Here is a 20,394-nt window from a genome sequence, read left to right as displayed (position 1 = left end):
CAATAACAGTCACTTTACAGCCAATACAATGGCACTAAATTCATATCACTCAATAGTTACCCTGAATGTAAATGGGCTAAATGCCCCAATCAAAAGACACAGGGTATCAGATTGGATAAAAAAACAAGACCCATCGATATGCTGTCTGCAAGAGACTCATTTTAGACACAAAGACACCTCCAGATTGAAAGTGAGGGGGTGGAAAACCATTTACCATGCCAATGGACATCAAAAGAAAGCTGGGGTGGCAATCCTTATATCAGACAAATTAGATTTTATTTTTTTTTTTTTTTATTTTTTTTTTTTTTTAAAGATTTTATTTATTTATTTGAGAGAGAGAGAGAATGAGAGATAGAAAGCATGAGAGGGAAGAGGGTCAGAGGGAGAAGCAGACTCCCTGCTGAGCAGGAAGCCCGATGTGGGACTCGATCCCGGGACTCCAGGATCATGACCTGAGCCGAAGGCAGTCGCTTAACCAACTGAGCCACCCAGGCACCCTAGATTTTAAACCAAAGACTATAATAAGAGATGAGGAAGGGTACTATATCCTACTTAAAGGGTCTATCCAACAAGAGATCTAACAATTGTAAATATCTATGCCCCTAAAATGGGAGCAGCCAATTATATAAGCCAATTAATAACAAAAGCAAAGAAACACATTGACAACAGTACAGTAATAGTAGGGGACTTTAACACCCAACTCACTGAAATGGACAGATCATCTAAGCAAAAGATCAACAAGGAAATAAAGACTTTAAATGACACACTGGACCAAATGGACTTCACCAATATATTCAGAACATTCCATCCCAAAGCAACAGAATACACATTCTTCTCTAGTGCCCATGAAACATTCTCTAGAATAGATCACATCCTAGGTCACAAATCAGGTCTCAACTGGTACCAAAAGATTGGGATCATTCCCTGCATATTTTCAGACCACAATGCTTTGAAACAAGAACTCAATCACAGGAGGGAAGTCGGGAAGAACTCAAATACATGGCAGCTAAAGAGCATCCTACTAAAAAATGAATGGGTCAACCAGGAAATTAAAGAATTACAAAAATTCATGGAAAAAATGAAAATGAAAACACAACTGTTCAAAATCTTTGGGATGCAGCAAAGGCGGTCCTAAGTGGAAAGTATATAGCAATAAAAGTCTTTCTACACATCCTAACACTACACCTAAAGGAGCTGTAGAAAGAATAGCAAATAAAGCCTAAACCCAGCAGAAGAAAAATAATAAAGATTAGAGCAGAAATCAATGAAATAGAAACCAAAAGAACAGGAGAACAGATTAATGAAACTAGGAGCTGGTTCTGTGAAAGAATTAGTAAGATTGATAAACCCCTGGCCAGACTTATCAAAAAGAAAAGAGAAATGACCCAAATAAATAAAATCATGAATGAAAGAGGAGAGATCATAACCAACACCAAGGAAATACAAACAATTATAAGAACATATTATGACCAACTAAATGCCAGCAAATTAGATAATCTGGAAGAAATGGATACATTCCTAGAGATGTATAAACTACCAAAACTGAACCAGGAAGAAAGAGAAAACCTGAACAGACCCATAAGCACTAAGGAAATTGAAGCAGTCATCAAAAATCTCCCAACAAAGAGCCCAGGGCCAGATGGCTTCCCAGGGGAATTCTACCAAACATTTAAAGAAGAATTAATGCCTATTCTTCTGAAACTGTTCCAAAAAATAGAAATGTTAGGAAAACTTCCAAGCTTATTTTATGAGGCCAGCATTACCTTGATCCCAAAATCAGACAAGGACCCCATCAAAAAGGAGAATTACAGACCAATATCCCTGATGAACATGGATGCAAAAATTCTCACCAAAATACTAGCCAATAGGATCCAACAGTACATTAAAATGATTATTCACCATGACCAAGTGGGATTTACTCCTGGGCTGCAAGGTTGGTTCAACATCCGCAAATCAATCAATGTGATACAATACATTAATAAAAGAAAGAACAAGAACCATAGGATCCTCTCAATAGATGCAGAAAAAGCATTTGACAAAGTACAGCGTCCTTTCTTGATTAAAACTCTTCACAGTGTAGGGATAGAGGGTACATACCTCAATATCATAAAAGCCATCTATGAAAAACCCACAGCAAATATCATTCTCAAGGGGGAAAAACTGAGAGCTTTCCCCGTAAGGTCAGGAACATGGCAGGGATGTCCACTAACACCACTGTTATTCAACATAGTACTAGAACTCCTAGCCACAGCAATCAGACAACAAAAAGAAACAAAAGGCATCCAAATCGGCAAAGAAGTCAAACTCTCACTCTTTGCAGATGATATATTTTATGTGGAAAACCCAAAAGACTCCACCCCAAAACTGCTAGAACTCATACAGGGATTCAGTAAAGTGGCAGGATATAAAAATCAATGCACAGAAATCAGTGGCATTTCTATACACCAACAACAAGACAGAAGAAAGAGAAATTAAGGAGTCGATCCCATTTACAATTGCACCCAAAACCATAAGATACCTAGGAATAAATCTAACCAAAGAGGCGAAGAATCTGTATTCAGAAAACTACAAAATACTCATGAAAGAAATTGAGGAAGACACAAAGAAATGGAAAAACGTTCCATGCTCATGGACTGGAAGAACAAATATTGTGAAGATGTCAATGCTACCTAGAGTAATCTACACATTTAATGCAATCCCTATCAAAATACCATCCACTTTTTTCAAAGAAATGGAACAAATAATCCTAAAATTTGTATGGAACCAGAAAAGACCCCTAATAGCCAGAGGAACATTGAAAAAGAAAAGCAAAGCTGGTGGCATCACAATTCCAGACTTCAAGCTCAATCAAGATTCCAGACAAAGCTGTAATCATCAAGACAGTACGGTTCTGGCACAAAAACGGACACAGAGATCAATGGAACAGAATAGAGAGCCCAGAAATGGACCCTCAACTCTATGGTCAACTAATCTTTGACAAACCAGGAAAGAATGTCCGATGGAAAAAAGACAGTCTCTTCAACAAATGGTGTTGGGAAAATTGGACAGCCACATGCAGAAGAATGAAACTGGACCATTTCCTTATACCATACACAAAAATAGACTCAAAATGGATGAAAGACCTAAATGTGACACAGGAGTCCATCAAAATCCTAGGGAAGAACACAGGCAGCAAGCTCTTCGACCTCAGCCGCAGCAACTTCTTCCTAGACACATTGCCAAAGGGCAAAAATGAACTACTGGGACTTCATCAAGATAAAAAGCTTTTGCACAACAAAGTTAACAGTCAACAAAACCAAAAGACAACCAACAGAAAGGGAGAAGATATTTGCAAATGACATATCAGATAAACGGCTAGTATCCAAAATCTATACATAATTTATCAAACTCAACACCCAAAGAACAAATAATCCAATCATGAAGTGGGCAGAAGACATGAACAGACATTTTTCCAAAGAAGACATCCAAATGGCCAACAGACACATGAAAATATGCTCAACATCGCTCGGCATCAGGGAAATCCAAATCAAAAACCTCAGTGAGATACCACCTTACACCAGTCAGAATGGCTAAAATTAACAAGTTGGGAAACGACAGATATTGGTGAGGATGCGGAGAAATGGGAACCCTCCTACACTGTTGGTGAGAATGCAAGCTGGTGCAGCCACTCTGGAAAACAGTATGGAGGTTCCTCAAAAAGTTGAAAATAGTGCTACCGTACGACCTAGCAATTGTACTACTGGGTATTTACCCCAAAGATACAAATGTAGGGATCCGAAGGGGTACGTGCACCCCCAATGTTTATAGCAGCAAGGTCCACAATAGCTAAACTGTGGAAAGAGCCAAGATATCCATCAACAGATGAATGGATAAAAGAAGATGTGGTATATATATACAATGGAATATTATGCAGCCATCAACAAAAAAACCCCCCGAAATCTTGCCATTTGCAACGACATGGATGGAACTAGAGGGTATTATGCTAAGCAAAATAAGTCAATCTGAGAAAGACATGTATCATATGATCTCACTGATATGAGGAATTCTTAATCTCAGGACACAAACTGAGGGTTGCTGGAGTGGTAGGGGGTGGGAGGGATGGGTGGCTGGGGGTGATAGACATTGGGGAGGGTATGTGCTACGGTGAACGCTGTGAATTGTGCAAGACTGTTGAATCACAGACCTGTATCTCTGAAACAAATAATACATTATATGTTTAAAAAAAAAAAAAAAGAAGATAGTAGGAAGGGAAAAATGAAGGGGGGGAAATTGGAGGGGGAGATGAACCATGAGAGACTATGGACTCTGAGAAAGAAACTGAGGGTTCTAGAGGGGAGGGGGTGGGGGGATGGGTTATCCTGGTGATGGGTATTAAAGAGGGCAAGTATTCAATGGAGCACTGGGTGTTATATGCAAACAATGAATCATGGAACAATACATCAAAACCTAATGATGTAATGTATGGTGATTAACATAACATAAGAAAATAAAATTTAAAAAAAATTGTAAAAAAAAAAATAGAAGTCTTATTTCTGTGGTTATTTGGGATGATACAATAGGGAAGAAACCCCAAACACCCAAGACATTGAACAAATATGGTTGCACCTGGATATACACAAAGATGTAACCAAATAATAAAATGTATGAATAACTGTTAGAGGTATAAATGTAGTCTTTTTTTTTTTTTTGCCTTTATGCTTTTAATCATCTTTCCCCATCTTCTGCAGTTTTATATCTTATCTTTTTAAACTCTGTCTCCTCCTTCCCAACAACTTCCCTTTATATTTGTACTCTCTACTCTCCTGCCCATCACTATCTAAACAGGTCTCTTCTCTTTCTTTTATGTAATATGAATGATGATGAATTGCAAACAACTTTCCCAATTTCAACTAAATATGCTCAAGAGATCAGCAAATCTCAGGTCAAAAGGCTAGAGAGCTTACTGGTTTGCTAACTAACAGTCACAATAACTAGATATCTAATACAGTCATCTGTCTGATCACTGTGAAGTTCATTCACACATAGACATATTTCATCCTTACAGAAATATAGGTTGCTGCTCCCATTACTCACAATAACCAATTGCTTTGAGTGCTACACATAATATTGACAATACCTGTCCTCAAGTTCTGCTTTACTGGGTATTTTCTGAGGATAGTAAAACATGGTACAAATGGCATCTTCTTTACTCTTAGATGTTTCATGTTGACTTAGTGCCTGTGATCCCATGTTGTTTAGAGTCTGATGCAAAGATGAACTCCAGCTCCTATTTGGTATCTTTCCTGGAGCTTTCACCAAGTCTTCTCCACTCCCACTACTATCACTGTAACTGTCTCTCCTGGATGGGGATGTGCATTGTTTCTTGCTTTTGTCATACATTTCATTTTCATCTGAGCTTGTGCCTTGCTCCATACATGCTGGTTGAGAGGAGTCTTTGGTGTTGTTTGGAAGTACTTGTGCTGGAGAGTGCAGTGGGGTCTGTAATGCATACATTGAAAGAGATCAGAGTGTGACAACTTATATTAACTTTAGAACACTTAATTGAGTGGTGCCTGGGTGGCTTAGTTGGTTAAGTGTCTGAAGTCAGCTCAGGTTGTGATCCAGGTTTCCTGGGATCAAGCTCTGAGTTGGGATCCCAGCTCAGCGGGGAGTCTGCTTCTGCCCCTCCCTCTGCTCGTGCGCTCTCTCTCTCTCTCACCCAAATAAACAAAATCTTTAAAAAAAAAACCCACTTAATTGAAAAGGAACATGTTGAACAGCACTTTCTATTAAAATATGCAATTATATTTTGATAATAAGGTAATTTATGCTCATTAGAGAGAAAAACCATATATAAATATCATATATAAAAATAACTGTTAATATTACATGACTTATACTATATATTGTACTTTATATCCTACTTTTTTTTTGAAGATTTTATTTGTAAGTACTCTCTACACCCAACGTGGGGCTCAAACTCCTGACCCTGAGATCAAGAGTTGCATGCTTCACCGATTGAGCCAGCCAGGCACCCCTGTAACTTACTTCCAAATTTAGGTTTCTATCATCAATATTTTCTGAAGTCCTTAAATATGCTTTGAAAAAAAACTGCATAAAACTGTGTAATGATCCCACAGATGGCTATACCTTTCATTTATTTCAGAATTCTTTTATTTTATAGAAAATTGTATCTAACTTTTACTATTAATAGAAATCCAGAGATTCTTTTTTTTTTTAAGATTTTATTTATCTATTTGAGAGAGAGACACAGCGAGAGAGGGAACACAAGCAGAGGGAGTGTGAGAGGGAGAAGCAGGCTTCCCGCTGAGCAGGGAGCCCGATGCGGGGCTCGATCCCAAGACCCTGGGATCATGACCCGAGCCGAAGGCAGATGCTTAACTACTGAGCCACCCAGGCACCCCAGGTGAAAATGGACATTTTCACCTCAGTTTCTCATTATTTCCTTGTAATTTTCTATTTTTTTTTTAAGATTTTATTTATTTGAGAGAGAGAGAGAGAGAGAGTGACAGAGAGCACAAATGGGAAGAAGAGGGAAAATTAGGCTTCCCGCCAAGCACGGAGTCTGATGCGGGGCTCGATCCCAGGACGCTGGAATCATGACCTGAGCTGAAGGTAGCCAACTGATCAACTGACTGAGCCACCCAGGTGCCCCTCCTTGTAATTTTCTATTTAATAATCAGTACATAGGATGTTCTTAAAGGCCTTGTTAAATATTTCCAGATTGCTTTCCAGAAAGATTGTATCAATTTACATACTCATTAAGAGAGTTCCATTCAGTTCTTCCTACCTGGTGCCCAAAATCAATGTATTCTCATAAAATGCTGTTTATAATACACTTTCAGAAATTATGCTTTTCTATTAATGTCCTAACACTACCCCCCCCCCCTCATATAAAAGCCAAAGTTTCTGGGGCTAGACACTCCTGCCTTTCATACCCAGGGGTCATGTTTATTTTTAATGGAATACCCTTTTAAGCAGACAGGACAAAAGTTATCTTTCTTCAATTATATTATTATTCATCTATGTATGGATGTAATTTATAAATTACCATCAGAATAGATTTTGGATCCTTTAGTTGTTTCCTTGACATAAGAAAGGGAGATGGACAAGCATATTGCTTACTCTGTAATTTCCAGTATTAAAAATAAGGGCAAAAATTCTTAAATAATTTTCATTTTTATCTAAACTAGCTCAGAATGAGAATTATGCTTCCCAGTTTGGCTCAATGAAGAAATGGACAAAAGGCGTTTTGTAACCATTATTTTATATCTTTCCCTTTCTAATTCTGCTTAGAAAACAAACTCCTAAAATTCTAGAATTCTAGAAGTGGAAAGGAGAGATAAAGTGAATTGAATTACTTTATATTACCAATGTAGAATATACTCAGAGGCTACATGACCCACACAAGATTCCTAGCTAAAGAATAAAGTAGGATGAAACCCAGGAGATCAATCAATGATGAAACCACTACAGCTGAACTAATCACTCAATTGCTATTCTATAAAAATAATAGACTTTTCACAGGTCTCACCAAAAGAGCAGGGTCAATTTCCGGTAGCATACCAGGTGAAGGTCTACAGAGCAGCAAGGATACTTCTGGAGATGTTCCCCTGAGAGCAGATATGACTTCCTAGGGGTACCATGAATGATAAATGAAGATACAGTTAAGTCAGTATTATGAAATTATTATGAAAGGCCAATCCATCTTGTTATTAAAAGTGCCACATTTAACACCTGGGGACTCACCTGCTGAGATAGTCCTTTCAAAGAGGCTCCATTCACTTTCAAGATAACATCTCCCACATCAATTTTTCCACTTTCTGCTGCTGGCTGTCCAGGAAAGAGCTTTTTAACCCTTACGATGCTGGCATTCATTTGTTCAGGAATCAGACTGTCTTCTCGAGAAAAACTGAATCCTAGACCTGAGCTATTTTTAAACAATTTTACCTCAAACGTATTCTCTGGAGAGAAAAAAAAAAGATATAAAAAATTTAAATATTCTTAACATGCTATGTTAAGATGAACACATGAACTTACAAACATATATACTTTTAGACACATCTTCAAAAGCCCATTTTCTCAGAAAATGTACAGCTTTATAGGCTCTTACTGTACTTTTATTCTGTGTTCAAATCCAGCCTCATACTCTCTGTCATTACAAAACTTAATAAACTAAGCTGCATGAACTAAGCCACTTGAACAGGAGAGGGTTTTGATATCAAAGTTCTGAAAATAAAATTATGTTTTAATCCCATGTATTTTAAAAGCCTGCAGAATAACATAAAAAAAGAGAAAAATCTGGGAAAGGAGATTGAAGGAAATTTGGGTATACAATGGGAGAGAGATGGTAAGAAGAGCAGAACAAATGTTAGAGAAGGGTAAAGGAAAGTAAGTTGACATTCTAATGTTTTAGTGAGGCACACTTTACTCCAGTAAACTTCAATAGCATTATAAAGAAATTCTCATCAATGAAAGAAACTGAAAGAATAATAACCAGAAAAGAATGAAAAAACACATTTAAAGGAGTGATAGAAAAAATAAAGAATACCAGGCAGTGAGATAAAGTGAGTATGCTAATTTTATTTTCATAATCAGATAAAATAATACAGGCCTGGCTATTTTTTCTCCTTATTTTTGTGACTAATTCAGAGGTACTAACATTTGGCAATCAAATAAGGATTTAAAATAAAAGACAAAACAATGACTATATACCACCACCATCATTTATAAAGTAAAGGACATTTATGCCCCTAAAAATGAGGTAAGTGGAATCTCAGAATAAAGGGTACTTTTGTATTAGGAACACTTTAGCCTTTTGAAAAACTCAGTACTACATCATTCTTAATTTTCTTATTTTATAACCAAGTAGTGGTATGTCCAAGGGCTTGCAAAATTTTTAAGAAAGACCACTATTTGGGAACTATGAGGTGTATTTCTGCCTAAGGTTAGCCTGACAAATCCATAAAATTAAACCAAAATAAGGAAAATGTAAAGAGTCAAGGTTTCATGTGGATTTAAAGTCATTCTCAAGCAATTATTTATATTTATTTTTTCCCTTGGAAATTTCATTTGAATTTTGCACTATTAAGTGACCATAATTTGTTTTATGCATGACTTCATTATCCAAGGTCTTTCAAACTCTAAGAGGTGCAAATATGTGTCTTAAAAAAAATTGGTATAGCGCTCCATTCAGATTATTTACAGTCGACAAGAGTAATGAGAGAGACTCAGGTGTGAAATATGATCCAATATATAAAAATTAAATTTTGAGTAAGTCAGTAAGAAGTTAAAGGTGAGATGACAGTCTCTCAAGGTCTGACCTTCAGTGACAAAGCTGTAGTCTTTGACATGAGTCATTTTCTTCATTTTTTCTTGACCTTGGGCATCTGGATCTGGAAGGGTGCACTGTGGGGTCATGGGGACATGTTCTTTGGACGCTGGAGACTGCCCCTTTTCTAGTAACAGATGAACGACCTGGACAAATGGAATAGCACTTCATTAACTAAGAAGAATTATAAGAAAGTAGATAAATTTTTAGGACTTTAGGACTATATAGAGGAAGAAAAAAAAAAACAAAGGGATTGAAAATTTCAAAATGATGGGTTTTTTTCCTCTCTCTCCCTCTGCCCCTTCCTTACTTTCTCTCAAAAAAAAATTTCTCTTCTAGAATTAATATAAACATGTTCTAGGAAATTTGGGCACTAGAATAAAATCACTACTATAATATACAGACCATTATAAATAAATTGGTAAACTTCAGAAAATAATTTAGCCTTGGTCCGAAAAATGACTAGAAGTGAAAATCACTAGATATTTGTAGATATTTACAAAAAATTTAAAAACTGCAATCTCCATCCTTTCTCCTGTCAGATCTGGTAATATTAGGGCTAAATGTGATATAGAAAGCCAAGTTTCCTCAGTGAAAAACCTCTGTCATAATCCTTGCTTGCCAACTTGAAGGAAAAGAAAATACCAGAACATTTACGTCAATCAGGCTTGGTTTCTTGACTAACAAATTTGGAGACTTCAGTGAGACAGATATTATACACACATTATTATGTTCTTCTATCTTAAAAGGTTGGTATAATGAGCTGTTATTACCTGTCCTGTATTTCTCAGTGTTTCCACAGCTTGCTTATGGGTAGCTCCTTCCAGACTAACTCCATTGACAGCAAGGACACGATCACCTATAAAATTAAGCAGTAATTTTGGAAAAAAGCAAATGATAAGATAAAGATACTATATGCTTTTTAATATCTTGTGGTATTATTTTATATTAATTTATCTGAGGAGAGACTCAGACAAATTCTGGACAAAGTCATGTATCTACTTTCTTTTCAAATTCTATGATCAATCTTAAATACAATTTTGAACAAGATATTGTATGTATTATAGAATCTATGTAAATCATGGAAAAAGATAAACTGACTACAAATGTAGAGAGATAGGAAGGAATTAACCTAGTTAGTTTTTATTAAAAATGTAGATGTCAGTGTTTTTACAAGGGTGCTATTCCTTTCCCATTTCCTGGCAATTTGCTTCTCAGAAAGTACAAATCATTGTCAAGATATTTTCTGATACTAGAGAATAGGCTGGAAAGAAGAGTTTCTGGAATGACATCAGGGAGTTTTTTAATGCTTTAGTCTTAAAATAATGCTTTAGTCTTTAAAAAAATATGTTCTTATTTTATATTATGAATATTTGAAGGTCTCTGTCAACTTTCTAATTTCTTATTTATTTGTTGAAGTGATAATCCTATGTATAATTCCTGTACACACACAAACACTCTACCTTTGTGAATTCTACCATCGGACTCAGCTGCTCCCTTGGGAATAACAGCTTTCACATAAATGCCACCATGTCTGACACTGGTATTCACACCTCCCTAAGTGGAAAAAGGCAAATAAAATAACATTTTGTCATATGGAAAATTTCACACTCCATCTTTCAAATCTGAGACCTAGAAAGCAGGAAGTTCATCAGCCAAAGCAGCAACACATCAGCACATGCAATTAATTCAAAATCCAAGAATATTTCTAGCCAAGTTTTCCAAATGTAAAACAGTTACTCTAGAAAAACTCTTTACTCAGAAAACAACATGCCAGGCCTTTACTATATGAATCACTCTCCCTTTCTAAGTCTACACCATGCATTATGAGCAAGCAGAAAACAAAATCCATCTATGCGAAATTAGTATGAGAACATGACTGTCAGGAAGAAACAGCATATAGAATAATTTAGTTCAGATCATATTTGGTAAACTGCAACTTGCAAATCTATGAGTCAAGGAACTTTTTTTTTTTCATTTTAAAAGGCTTTGGTAGGTTAGTTTTGTTATACTGTAAATGAGATCTAATTGAGTAGATTCTCTATCTCTTGTGGATGCACAGCTTTTATTTCCCTTCACAAAATGAAGACAATAAAATTCTAAAGAAGTCAAGGGCAAGAGGTAAAGAGTTACAATATTTTTAAAAGTGCTTGGAAATTAGGTTTTCTTTTTGACCTCTATGTTAATAGTGCTATTTCTACCATGTTTTAAAATGACTTTTCCTAACTAACAATATCCTTCAAATGTCATAAATGATAATGTTACAATTTAGAATTAACAGAATTCTAAAGTATTTTCATCTAGTAGCCTATGCTCGTAATTTTAAGACTGTAAATGTATGTATGTTCCTTGGGAACCTCTAAGTTAATATACTAGTCATGTTTACAACTAAGATATATTATGGAGAGAAAGGGCATGTAAATATACATTAGAATTTATTTATGATGTAGGTTAAAATATATTATTCGATGCTCACGCAGAAGTGTCAAATGTATGCAAAACATACTTATTAATTTTGTTATTTTTTTAGTCTTATATTCAGATTAAGCACTATGAAATCTATGGGGTTTAAATGAGTAGCATTTGTCTAATTTCTTTTAAACCACAGGAAAAATCATTAGCACACGTTTTTAAAAAAAGTTTTAAGATATAATTTAATTTTTAATTTGGGAAATATTTGACAGGTTTCCCTTTTGAAGCAAAATAATTAAATAATAAATTGGCATACAATAGGCTGCTGGAAATGGAGAAGAGAAAACATTTGAAAACCTTGTCAAACAGTACCGTGACACTTATCCCCAAGCTGTTATCATTTTTAGCCAGTTCAACCTCAAAGATATCTCCAGGTTTAGGAGGTGATGAAGGAAAAGTTTTAAAATTCATTTTGTTGGATGTATTCATTGAGGAGGAAGATTCCTTAACAAAGAAAAACAAACAAAAGGATTTCTTGTTAGAGTCAAAATGAATTACTACTGGAAGATCAATATGTGTTTTTTGGAAAAATTAAGGAAAAGCAAGATATTAAGGGATAGAGTAAATTCAAAGATCATAAGGGCTGGAAGCCATCTCAGAGATCACCTAATCCAATGCCTTTATAGTTGATGGTTGAGGAAATTGAGGTCTAGAGATTAAAGGGCTTGCTTCAGGTCAAACAGCTAGATAAGGCAGAGGGAAGCCCAGAGCCCAGTTCAAATCTGGCTTTTATATAATCCTTGTCCAATGTTTTTATGCTCCCACATTTAGAAAGTATTTCTATTTCCTTTAAAAATCAATATATATCAAGCAGCAGCTTTCACCTGGGACCTCTAAGATGATTAGGCTTCATGTTTACTTTGCTTATATTTACAAATCCAATATAAACACAGGCACAACAGCTAAGCCCCATTTGTAAGGGCATAACCCTCTTATGAGGAATGTTGGTTCCTCGGTGAATAAATAGCTTAAGGTTCTTTGCTGAATCCATTTGTGAGTATGAGTTTACATTTATATCATTTCTAGGAAATGAGCAATTTTGTATGTTGTTCTTATTATTTTCATATGTTCAGAACTTCACAAGAATTTAGGCTATCAACAGTAAAGTCAACTGCCCATTATACCAACTATTTAGGAACAACTTTTTCAGATATTAAATTCTCTTATTAATATAAACATTAAGTATGCAAGAGACAACTTGTAGAAAATAACCATAACCTGATTTTTCATTCCTTTCTGTAACCAGGTTGCAAGTTTCCAGAATAATAGCCATTTTAGAGTTAGTATTCAAAGCTGCTAATTTGTCCGACAGTTAGCACCAAATGCAGTAGCAGTTAGTAACACAGTACATAAAGTATTCCTCCTTTCCAGAATAACATAAGCAGTTTATAGATTATTCTGCTCTGTAATATATTTGCTGTTGTTTGCTTTATTAAATGAAAAGAAAAAAAAACCCCAGAGATTCAAATTAAACTATGCCTTTTTTGGTGTTTGATGATCCTGACTGCTGGAGTAAGTAGCTTCATCCATGTCTGAATCTCCACGGTCAGAGTAATCTGTTGCATCAGAACTGCCTGTTTTTTTAGTTTTGCTTCGATTACTGTCAGTAGAAGTCCTCTTCTTCCCAGTGGTCTTGGATATCACAGAAGGGGAAGGGCTGCCGTGCTGTGATTCCTGCCAGGTTCGGTCACTTAGAGGGCTGGCAAAGAAACCATTGACCTGATTCTGGGACAAGCTGGCGCTTTCAGTCCTGGAATCCTGAGAACTCAGGCTTCCTTCCCGCAGGCCCCCAGACAGCCCAAAGGAGCTCTCTGAGATGAGCCTTGGGGTACCATGTGGCCAGCAGTGATCCTCAGAAGAATCTATAGCACTGTCTTGCATGGAGGAAGGTTTCTTCATGTAGTTTTTCATGCCACTGGCAATGTGCACAGGACTAGAAGGCCCTAGAAGTCAAAATCCATCAAGGAGAATAACAGGTTAGTGACACACATGCCTGTGCTTACACACTTGCGGAGTCTTTTGTAATGACTGTGGGGAGAATTTACACAGGGTAACATATTCACAACACCTGATTCAGGGCCTGGAGCCAAAATGAGGACCTGACAAATGTGGCAGGTGCTTTCTGTTTCATTTGCCCCCTCTTTTGGTCATTCCTATTGCATCTTCTAAAAAAATGCATATATCCCCCTGCCTTAACTCCCCATTTCCATTCTCCAATACCTATTTCAAATGAGTCTCCTCTGTGAAGACTTTGATTCCCTCACTAGAAATAATCTGAGTCACCAAAACTCCTTGATCCTTATTTAATGGTTATTTATTTACTTATTTTATATTGTCCTTCCAGACTGCATTTTTTGGACTCCAAATAATTACCAAGGCAACTCCAATTTCCTTATAAATATAGTTCTTATTAAGAGCCATTTAAAGCTTTCCTAAGAAAGACACAAATCATAAATTTCAGTAAAAAAACTACAGATGCAAATTTATAAGAAATTAAGAGTTTTATGTTAGCAAGTGAAACCAAGGAAAACTTAAAAGAGGAATGAGCAACTGGAGAGAAAACATTTGCAAAAATAACAAAAAATAATCAAAAAGTTAACATCCCTAATAAAGAGTTTCTAAAAGCTAGTAAGAAAGAGATTTAACACTCCTGTGCAACAACTTTCAGTAGACTGGAAATTCAGAGTGAAATACAGTTAATAAATATATGAAAAGACATTCTCATGTTGCTCAGGGATGTGCAGTTTAATGCAGTTTTCTACCTCTGTGGCTGACAAAAATGAGAACAACTGATAATTTTTCACACCACTGGTGGTGTGAGGAGAACACTGTCACATCTACATGGCTGACTAAACTTTTGGGCAAATAGATAGCACTTGCCAAAAATTTAAATGTGCATATGCTATCTACTTCTAGGTATTGAACCTCTAGGAATATGTACATTTTCCAATGGTATACATATAAGTATATTTGTTGGAGCCACATTTGTAAAAGAAGTATAGCTAAACTGGATATACAATAAAAGAAAAACATTAAATTTTGATACACCCATGACATGAAATATAATGCCACATGTGTATATTCATGGATGTTCGGAATATAGAGTATGCAACTTGCAAATTGGTATTTAGATTTTAAAAAAACCTGCATTTTTAGTTTAAAAAAAGTGTTTATGTGTCTATGTGTGTGTGTGTGTATACACACATACATACACACACATACAGGCAGTATTTTTTTTTTCAAAAACTTATCTCTAATATACATAAAGTGACATAGACACCAAAGTTTCCCTAGAAAATGGGGTAAGAGACCTTTTACTTTTTACCTCATTGATTTCTGTATAAATTAGATTTATTTTAACAAACTAGCATGTATTCTATAACTTTAAAAACATTAGTAAACATAAAGAAAAATAAAAACCTTCCTCTTTAGTGGCTGATACTTGAGAGGGATAGCCTAATGTACATGCTGGTAATGTTCTAGGTTCTTTGAGTTTTATTTCAAGTTACATTACAGTATAGCTACACATATGGTAAGATTAATCTAGCTTTCTGAAGAAAAAGTGTCAGAGAACTATAACATTATGCTTTTAACTTTTATTGAGAATGAATAGTAAAAAAATAAAATAACCACATGAAATTCTGCTGAAAAAAAAAGCTTTATTGCTCCCTACACTAGGTAAAGTTTCTCTGCTAAATGCTCTTGGTACCTTGGACTTCTTGACATTTATCATAATTACAATGAAACATTTGTTTAGTAGTTGTTCTAACTAATATTTGTCTCCCCTGACAACGTGTAAGTCCCATGAGGGTAGAGTTTCTGTGTCCTGCACATCAAAGGCATTCAGTAAATATTTGTTGAACAAATGAATGCATTTTCTATAAAATATCTATTGAAAAGAAAATCAAGATGGGAGTCCCTTAGAGCTTTATTTAGAGGGAAAATGAGTTTCTTCTGAATTCATATGCTTCTTTTGCTAAAAAAGGGTGAATAAAATAACCCTTTGGTTTTGTTTTGTTCTTGGCTGCTTAAATAGTTCTGAGTATGCTACATTTTCAAAGGTAATCACCTTCCTTTGCCTAAGATGACTGGACTACAATTAGGTTATAAGGCTCTTTTGGGCAGTGATGGTGTTTTCTATTTGTCCTGTTTGTTCAAGTAACAAGTACTGATAATATTATTTATATATGTACATATTTTATATATACACACACACACACATTTAGTGAATAAAAGAAACCACAGTCAAAATAACTCAACTGTATACAATGTAAGAAAGTCTTCTGTCACAACATACTATATGAAATGTTTGTTTTTTGTTTCTACTATATCATAATTGTTTGAAATTATGCCAAAAATTCACTATCTAAACTTGTTTTTCAGGTAATATCGAACTATTCTTTTACATATTTCTCTGTATCTTTGGGATGAAGGTAACTTGCACATAATTAGCACTAGAACATTTTTGAAAAATGCTGTTAATAATGACAGCTAAAACTCACATTTAAGTACTTAATAGGTACCAGGCAATGTGCTAATTCTTTACATGTATTATCTCATTTAATTTTCAAGATAAGCACTTCTGTATTCACCATTTGATATATGAGCATACTGAGGCTTAGCAAGTTCAAATGATTTCCTCAGGGTATACAGTGTTAAGCAGTGGAGAAAGAATCTGACCTTAGACTTTGGAGCCCTTCCCACTGCATGTGCTGTGTGTGCTTCTCTCACAAACACTGCCTCGCCACCTGAGCCCCTCAACAACTCTGTGCAAGGTAGACAAGCAGAGCCAAGATCACTGTCTCCTCCTTAACGAAAACCAACCATGGCTCAAACTCAAGTCATCTCATCTTGGTCAAGTGCCTTTTCTTCCACAACATGCTAACGGCAGGAATTATGAGACAAAATGATATGGTCTTGTTTTAAAATTTCTGATGTTTTTATCCTTTCATTTTTTACAATCTTGTTCAGGATAGGACTTCATAGATAACTATTACATAATTATATTAATTAGACAAGGGTAAAGAATTTTATTTCTGATTTGGCCTATGAAGTGATGGAATGCACCAAGTACTCAAAATTTACTTAAGTGACATCAATTTGGCACAATAAATCCACTTTTATGCATATAGTACTAAAGATGAATGAGACAGAAAATCTTGGAAGTGATGAATGAAAAGTTACACTAATGTATATTAAACAGAGCTACATATATTACATTTTCAGAAAGGAAATAAGGAGCTTAAATCCAATTGGAGCTTTAATCCAATCCATGATATTGAAGTTCTTGTGAGAAGTGAAACAATACACAGCTAAGAAACATCCACAACATTACCTTTGGGTATCTTCTCTTTTGGCTGAGAGATAACAAGTGTCACGTCTTCAGGTGCATTTTGCAAAATTTCAATTGCAGCATGGTGGCTGACCCCCTCAAGACTCACACTATTCACAGATATCAAACGGTCTCCTGTAAAAATAGACAATCCAGTATTTTCAAAAACAAAGAGAAATTCATGCTAAGTCTTAGATATGTCACTGCCCGACATTATTTTTGTTTTGCCCGAGTTCTACTTTTGCCATCTATGCAAATTCATGCCTGTCAGTTAAGTACTTAGGAAATTACCTAGATGTAAAGTACCTGGCTTTAAACATCCATCCAAGTCAGCTGGTCCTCCAGGGGTGATTGAACTAATAAATACACCTAGATCCAGTCTTCCCATCTTCTCCCCACCAATAATTTGAAATCCTATGAAACAACACATTTAAGAAAGATCTTCATGACACTGGTGCTTTCAATGACTAATGAGCAGTCTGTCCAATGCACAGAGTGTAGAGATTCTTCTATCAGATATGATAAATAGGTAACACATGTGAAATGGGACTGTTAAATTCAGTGGAAGTTTTGCTTGTAAGCATTTCATCTTTCACATTTCCTGACTGGATGGGTGAGGTGAAGGGGCTGTGGGTGGGCAACCAGTATCTTGATCCGAAGTGGGCTAGTGCCTCAATGCCAGTATTATACTATACACTTTTTCTCTTTGAATTCTTACATCCCTTTAAGAATCTCAGTGACTAGGGCACCTGGGTGGCTCAGTCGTTAAGTGTCTGCCTTCGGCTCAGGTCATGGTCCTGGGGTCTTGGGATCGAGTCCCGCATCAGCTCCCTGCTCGGCCGGAAGCCTGCTTCTCCCTCTCCCACCCCCCCGCTTGTGTTCTCTCTCTCGCTCTGTCTCTGTCAAATAAATAAAAAGAATCTCAGTGACTTACCTAAGCCATACTTTGCATCTTTTTTCAGGTTCACCAAGGTGATCTCCCTTTCTGGTGAAGAGACTATGCTCCATCTTTTGTGTAGCACATCTATTGGAAAAGTATAATGTTAAAATAAACATTACATGCTCAGGGATTAAGACTGCTTGTCCCAATTTAAATGTTAACAAAATTCATTAATAGATTACTTGGTCACTTTCAAATTCTATTTCAAGTAATATTATGTCATCATCTTATATGTTGATGGTGATTTATAGTTCACAAAAGGACTGATTATCATCACATGGTTCAATATGTGATTATCATGCCACTGATATTATCATGTTAATTCCTCATAAATGATTCCCTGTGAAATAAGTATATTTCAGTTACAAATGAGTAAATAACTCTCAAGAGTTTAAATGATTTGAGCAGGTTTACTCAGTTCATACAGGCAAGACCCAAACCTTAAACTTAAGTTTTCTGACAGTTTTTCTGTTACATCATGGCTGACTTCCTGAACTTGACAATGCTCACTATGTTAAGAATTTTCCACTAATTAAGTGGTTCACATTTTTATTAGTAATGAGTAAAATATTCATGGTAAGTTGTATGGTAAAGCAGCAACAAGAGGAAAATGGATTTACTTTTTAAAATCATGTTAATAATGACTTGGCTAGCACATTTATGTTCTCAAAGCACTTTCATCTACTTCTTATTTGTGGAGCAATCTTATGAGTCAGGTAAAGAGATTTTAAATCATAGCTTTGCAGATGAGGAACAATAGTTCATGACTTGTTCAACATTACAGCTAGTATCACTCCCAGCAAAATGCCTTTAGTCAGTACTTGATAAAGGCTAGTTAAATAGAGGAAATGTTAGCATCAGAACTAGAATTTACTGTTTCTTATTTCCACTGAGGGCTTTTATTTTAGTAGATCGATGACTTACAAATATCTCCTAAAATAAACCAATAAATATGCTAAAGTGTCATGTTAATAAAATTACTTCATGTACTTAGCAATCTGAGCATGTGTACATGCATGAGCACACACACTTTCATCTCTTCCTGTTATGGGATGAACTGTGTCCCTTTACCCCCACCCTCAAATTTATATATTGAACCCCTAACTCCCAGTACCTCAGAACTTAACTGTATTTGGAGACAGATTAAGAAATAATTAACATGAGTTCTTTAAGGCAAATCCTAATCCAGTAGGACTGGTGTCCTTATAAGGGGGAATTTGAATACAGACATGTGCATGCATGTGTGCACACGGAGGGAAGACTATGTGAAGACAGAGGGAGAAGACTGCCATCTACAAGCAAAGGAGACAGGTGGCAGAAGAAATCAATGCTGCCAACATCTTGATCTCAGACTTCTAGCCTCCAGAACTGTGAGAAAATAAATTTCTGCTGTTTAAGTCACCCAGGACTGTGGGACCTTGTATCAGCAGCTCTAGCAAATTAACATACTAATATCAATTATAATTTGATAGTTCAAACTGGTTTGTGTGTGACGTGGTAGTAGTGATGGTAGATGAATGCAACACACTTGGAAAGATAAAAAACTTTGAAATTAATCTCCACATAATTCTTAAGCATACTGAAGCTTTTTGAAAATTACAGATTATTTGCCAACATATGACTACCCGTGGATTTAAAACTGTATGAATATGTTATAAAGAAAAAGTAGTAATTTTGTTACATAATATGTATTAATGCTTAAATGATGCAAATGTGATACTTCATATTCTAGAAATAAATCACTTTAATATCAGAAAAAATAACAGCAATCATTTGTTCTCTGGAGTAAATTAACTTTATCCCTTAAACACTAAGCATTAATGCAAGTTGGCTAGCTCTCTGTAGCATACATGTTTCTTTGTTGACCAAAACTTAGTTATAGTTAGTTATAATCAATAAGAGTAGTAGTAATTCAGTATTTCTAATTAATTTATAAGATTCCAAAAGGAAAAAAATCACTGGACAATGGTGTGAAGAACCTTATATACTGGGTATGTATATGTATGTATACACGTACATACACATACATATAAGCATAAAGTCCATGAATTAGTTAAGGCCTAGCTTAATATTATCATCTAAGCATCCAAAATACTTTTATCCTAAAATAGACAAGTATCTCTAATTTTCAGCTGGAACCAACAAAATACAACAGGACAAACCCATAAAATAATGTGAAACAAATAAGAGGATAAGGTTAGGTTAAGTATTAAAAGTATACTTTTACCACCATTGGGAAGACAAAGTCCATTTGCTTTATGCAAAGTGTTTTTGCCCTCAATTATAAAACTGATCAATATTCTTAATGTGCCTAAGGAG

The 20,394-nt window shown here is 35.6% G+C and overlaps 1 protein-coding gene across 17 annotated transcripts in view; it reads right to left on the bottom strand.

Annotated features, from left to right (window-relative positions):
• Window positions 1–20,394, bottom strand: part of PTPN13 (protein tyrosine phosphatase non-receptor type 13) — a 204,841-nt gene that overhangs the window by 34,654 nt on the left and 149,793 nt on the right. For 6 of the 17 annotated variants that reach the window (XM_027600513.2, XM_027600519.2, XM_027600524.2 and 3 more), the window contains 11 exons: window positions 18,070–18,159; window positions 17,427–17,549; window positions 17,139–17,270; window positions 13,283–13,746; window positions 12,101–12,247; window positions 10,795–10,888; window positions 10,105–10,190; window positions 9,324–9,477; window positions 7,750–7,964; window positions 7,535–7,633; window positions 5,117–5,478 (listed from right to left, as the gene is read on the bottom strand). In XM_027600513.2, the coding sequence (XP_027456314.2) occupies window positions 5,117–5,478; window positions 7,535–7,633; window positions 7,750–7,964; window positions 9,324–9,477; window positions 10,105–10,190; window positions 10,795–10,888; window positions 12,101–12,247; window positions 13,283–13,746; window positions 17,139–17,270; window positions 17,427–17,549; window positions 18,070–18,159 (1,966 nt within the window). The remainder of the gene's footprint in view (window positions 1–5,116; window positions 5,479–7,534; window positions 7,634–7,749; window positions 7,965–9,323; window positions 9,478–10,104; window positions 10,191–10,794; window positions 10,889–12,100; window positions 12,248–13,282; window positions 13,747–17,138; window positions 17,271–17,426; window positions 17,550–18,069; window positions 18,160–20,394) is intronic. The other 11 variants (XM_027600528.2, XM_027600529.2, XM_027600518.2 and 8 more) reach the window with 5 other exon arrangements.

This window comes from Zalophus californianus, chromosome 2, assembly GCF_009762305.2.
Source record: "Zalophus californianus isolate mZalCal1 chromosome 2, mZalCal1.pri.v2, whole genome shotgun sequence".
Classification (NCBI taxonomy): Eukaryota; Metazoa; Chordata; class Mammalia; order Carnivora; family Otariidae; genus Zalophus; species Zalophus californianus.
The sequence above is the reverse complement of the archived record's forward strand: the minus strand, read 5'-3'. Positions and strand labels throughout refer to the sequence as shown.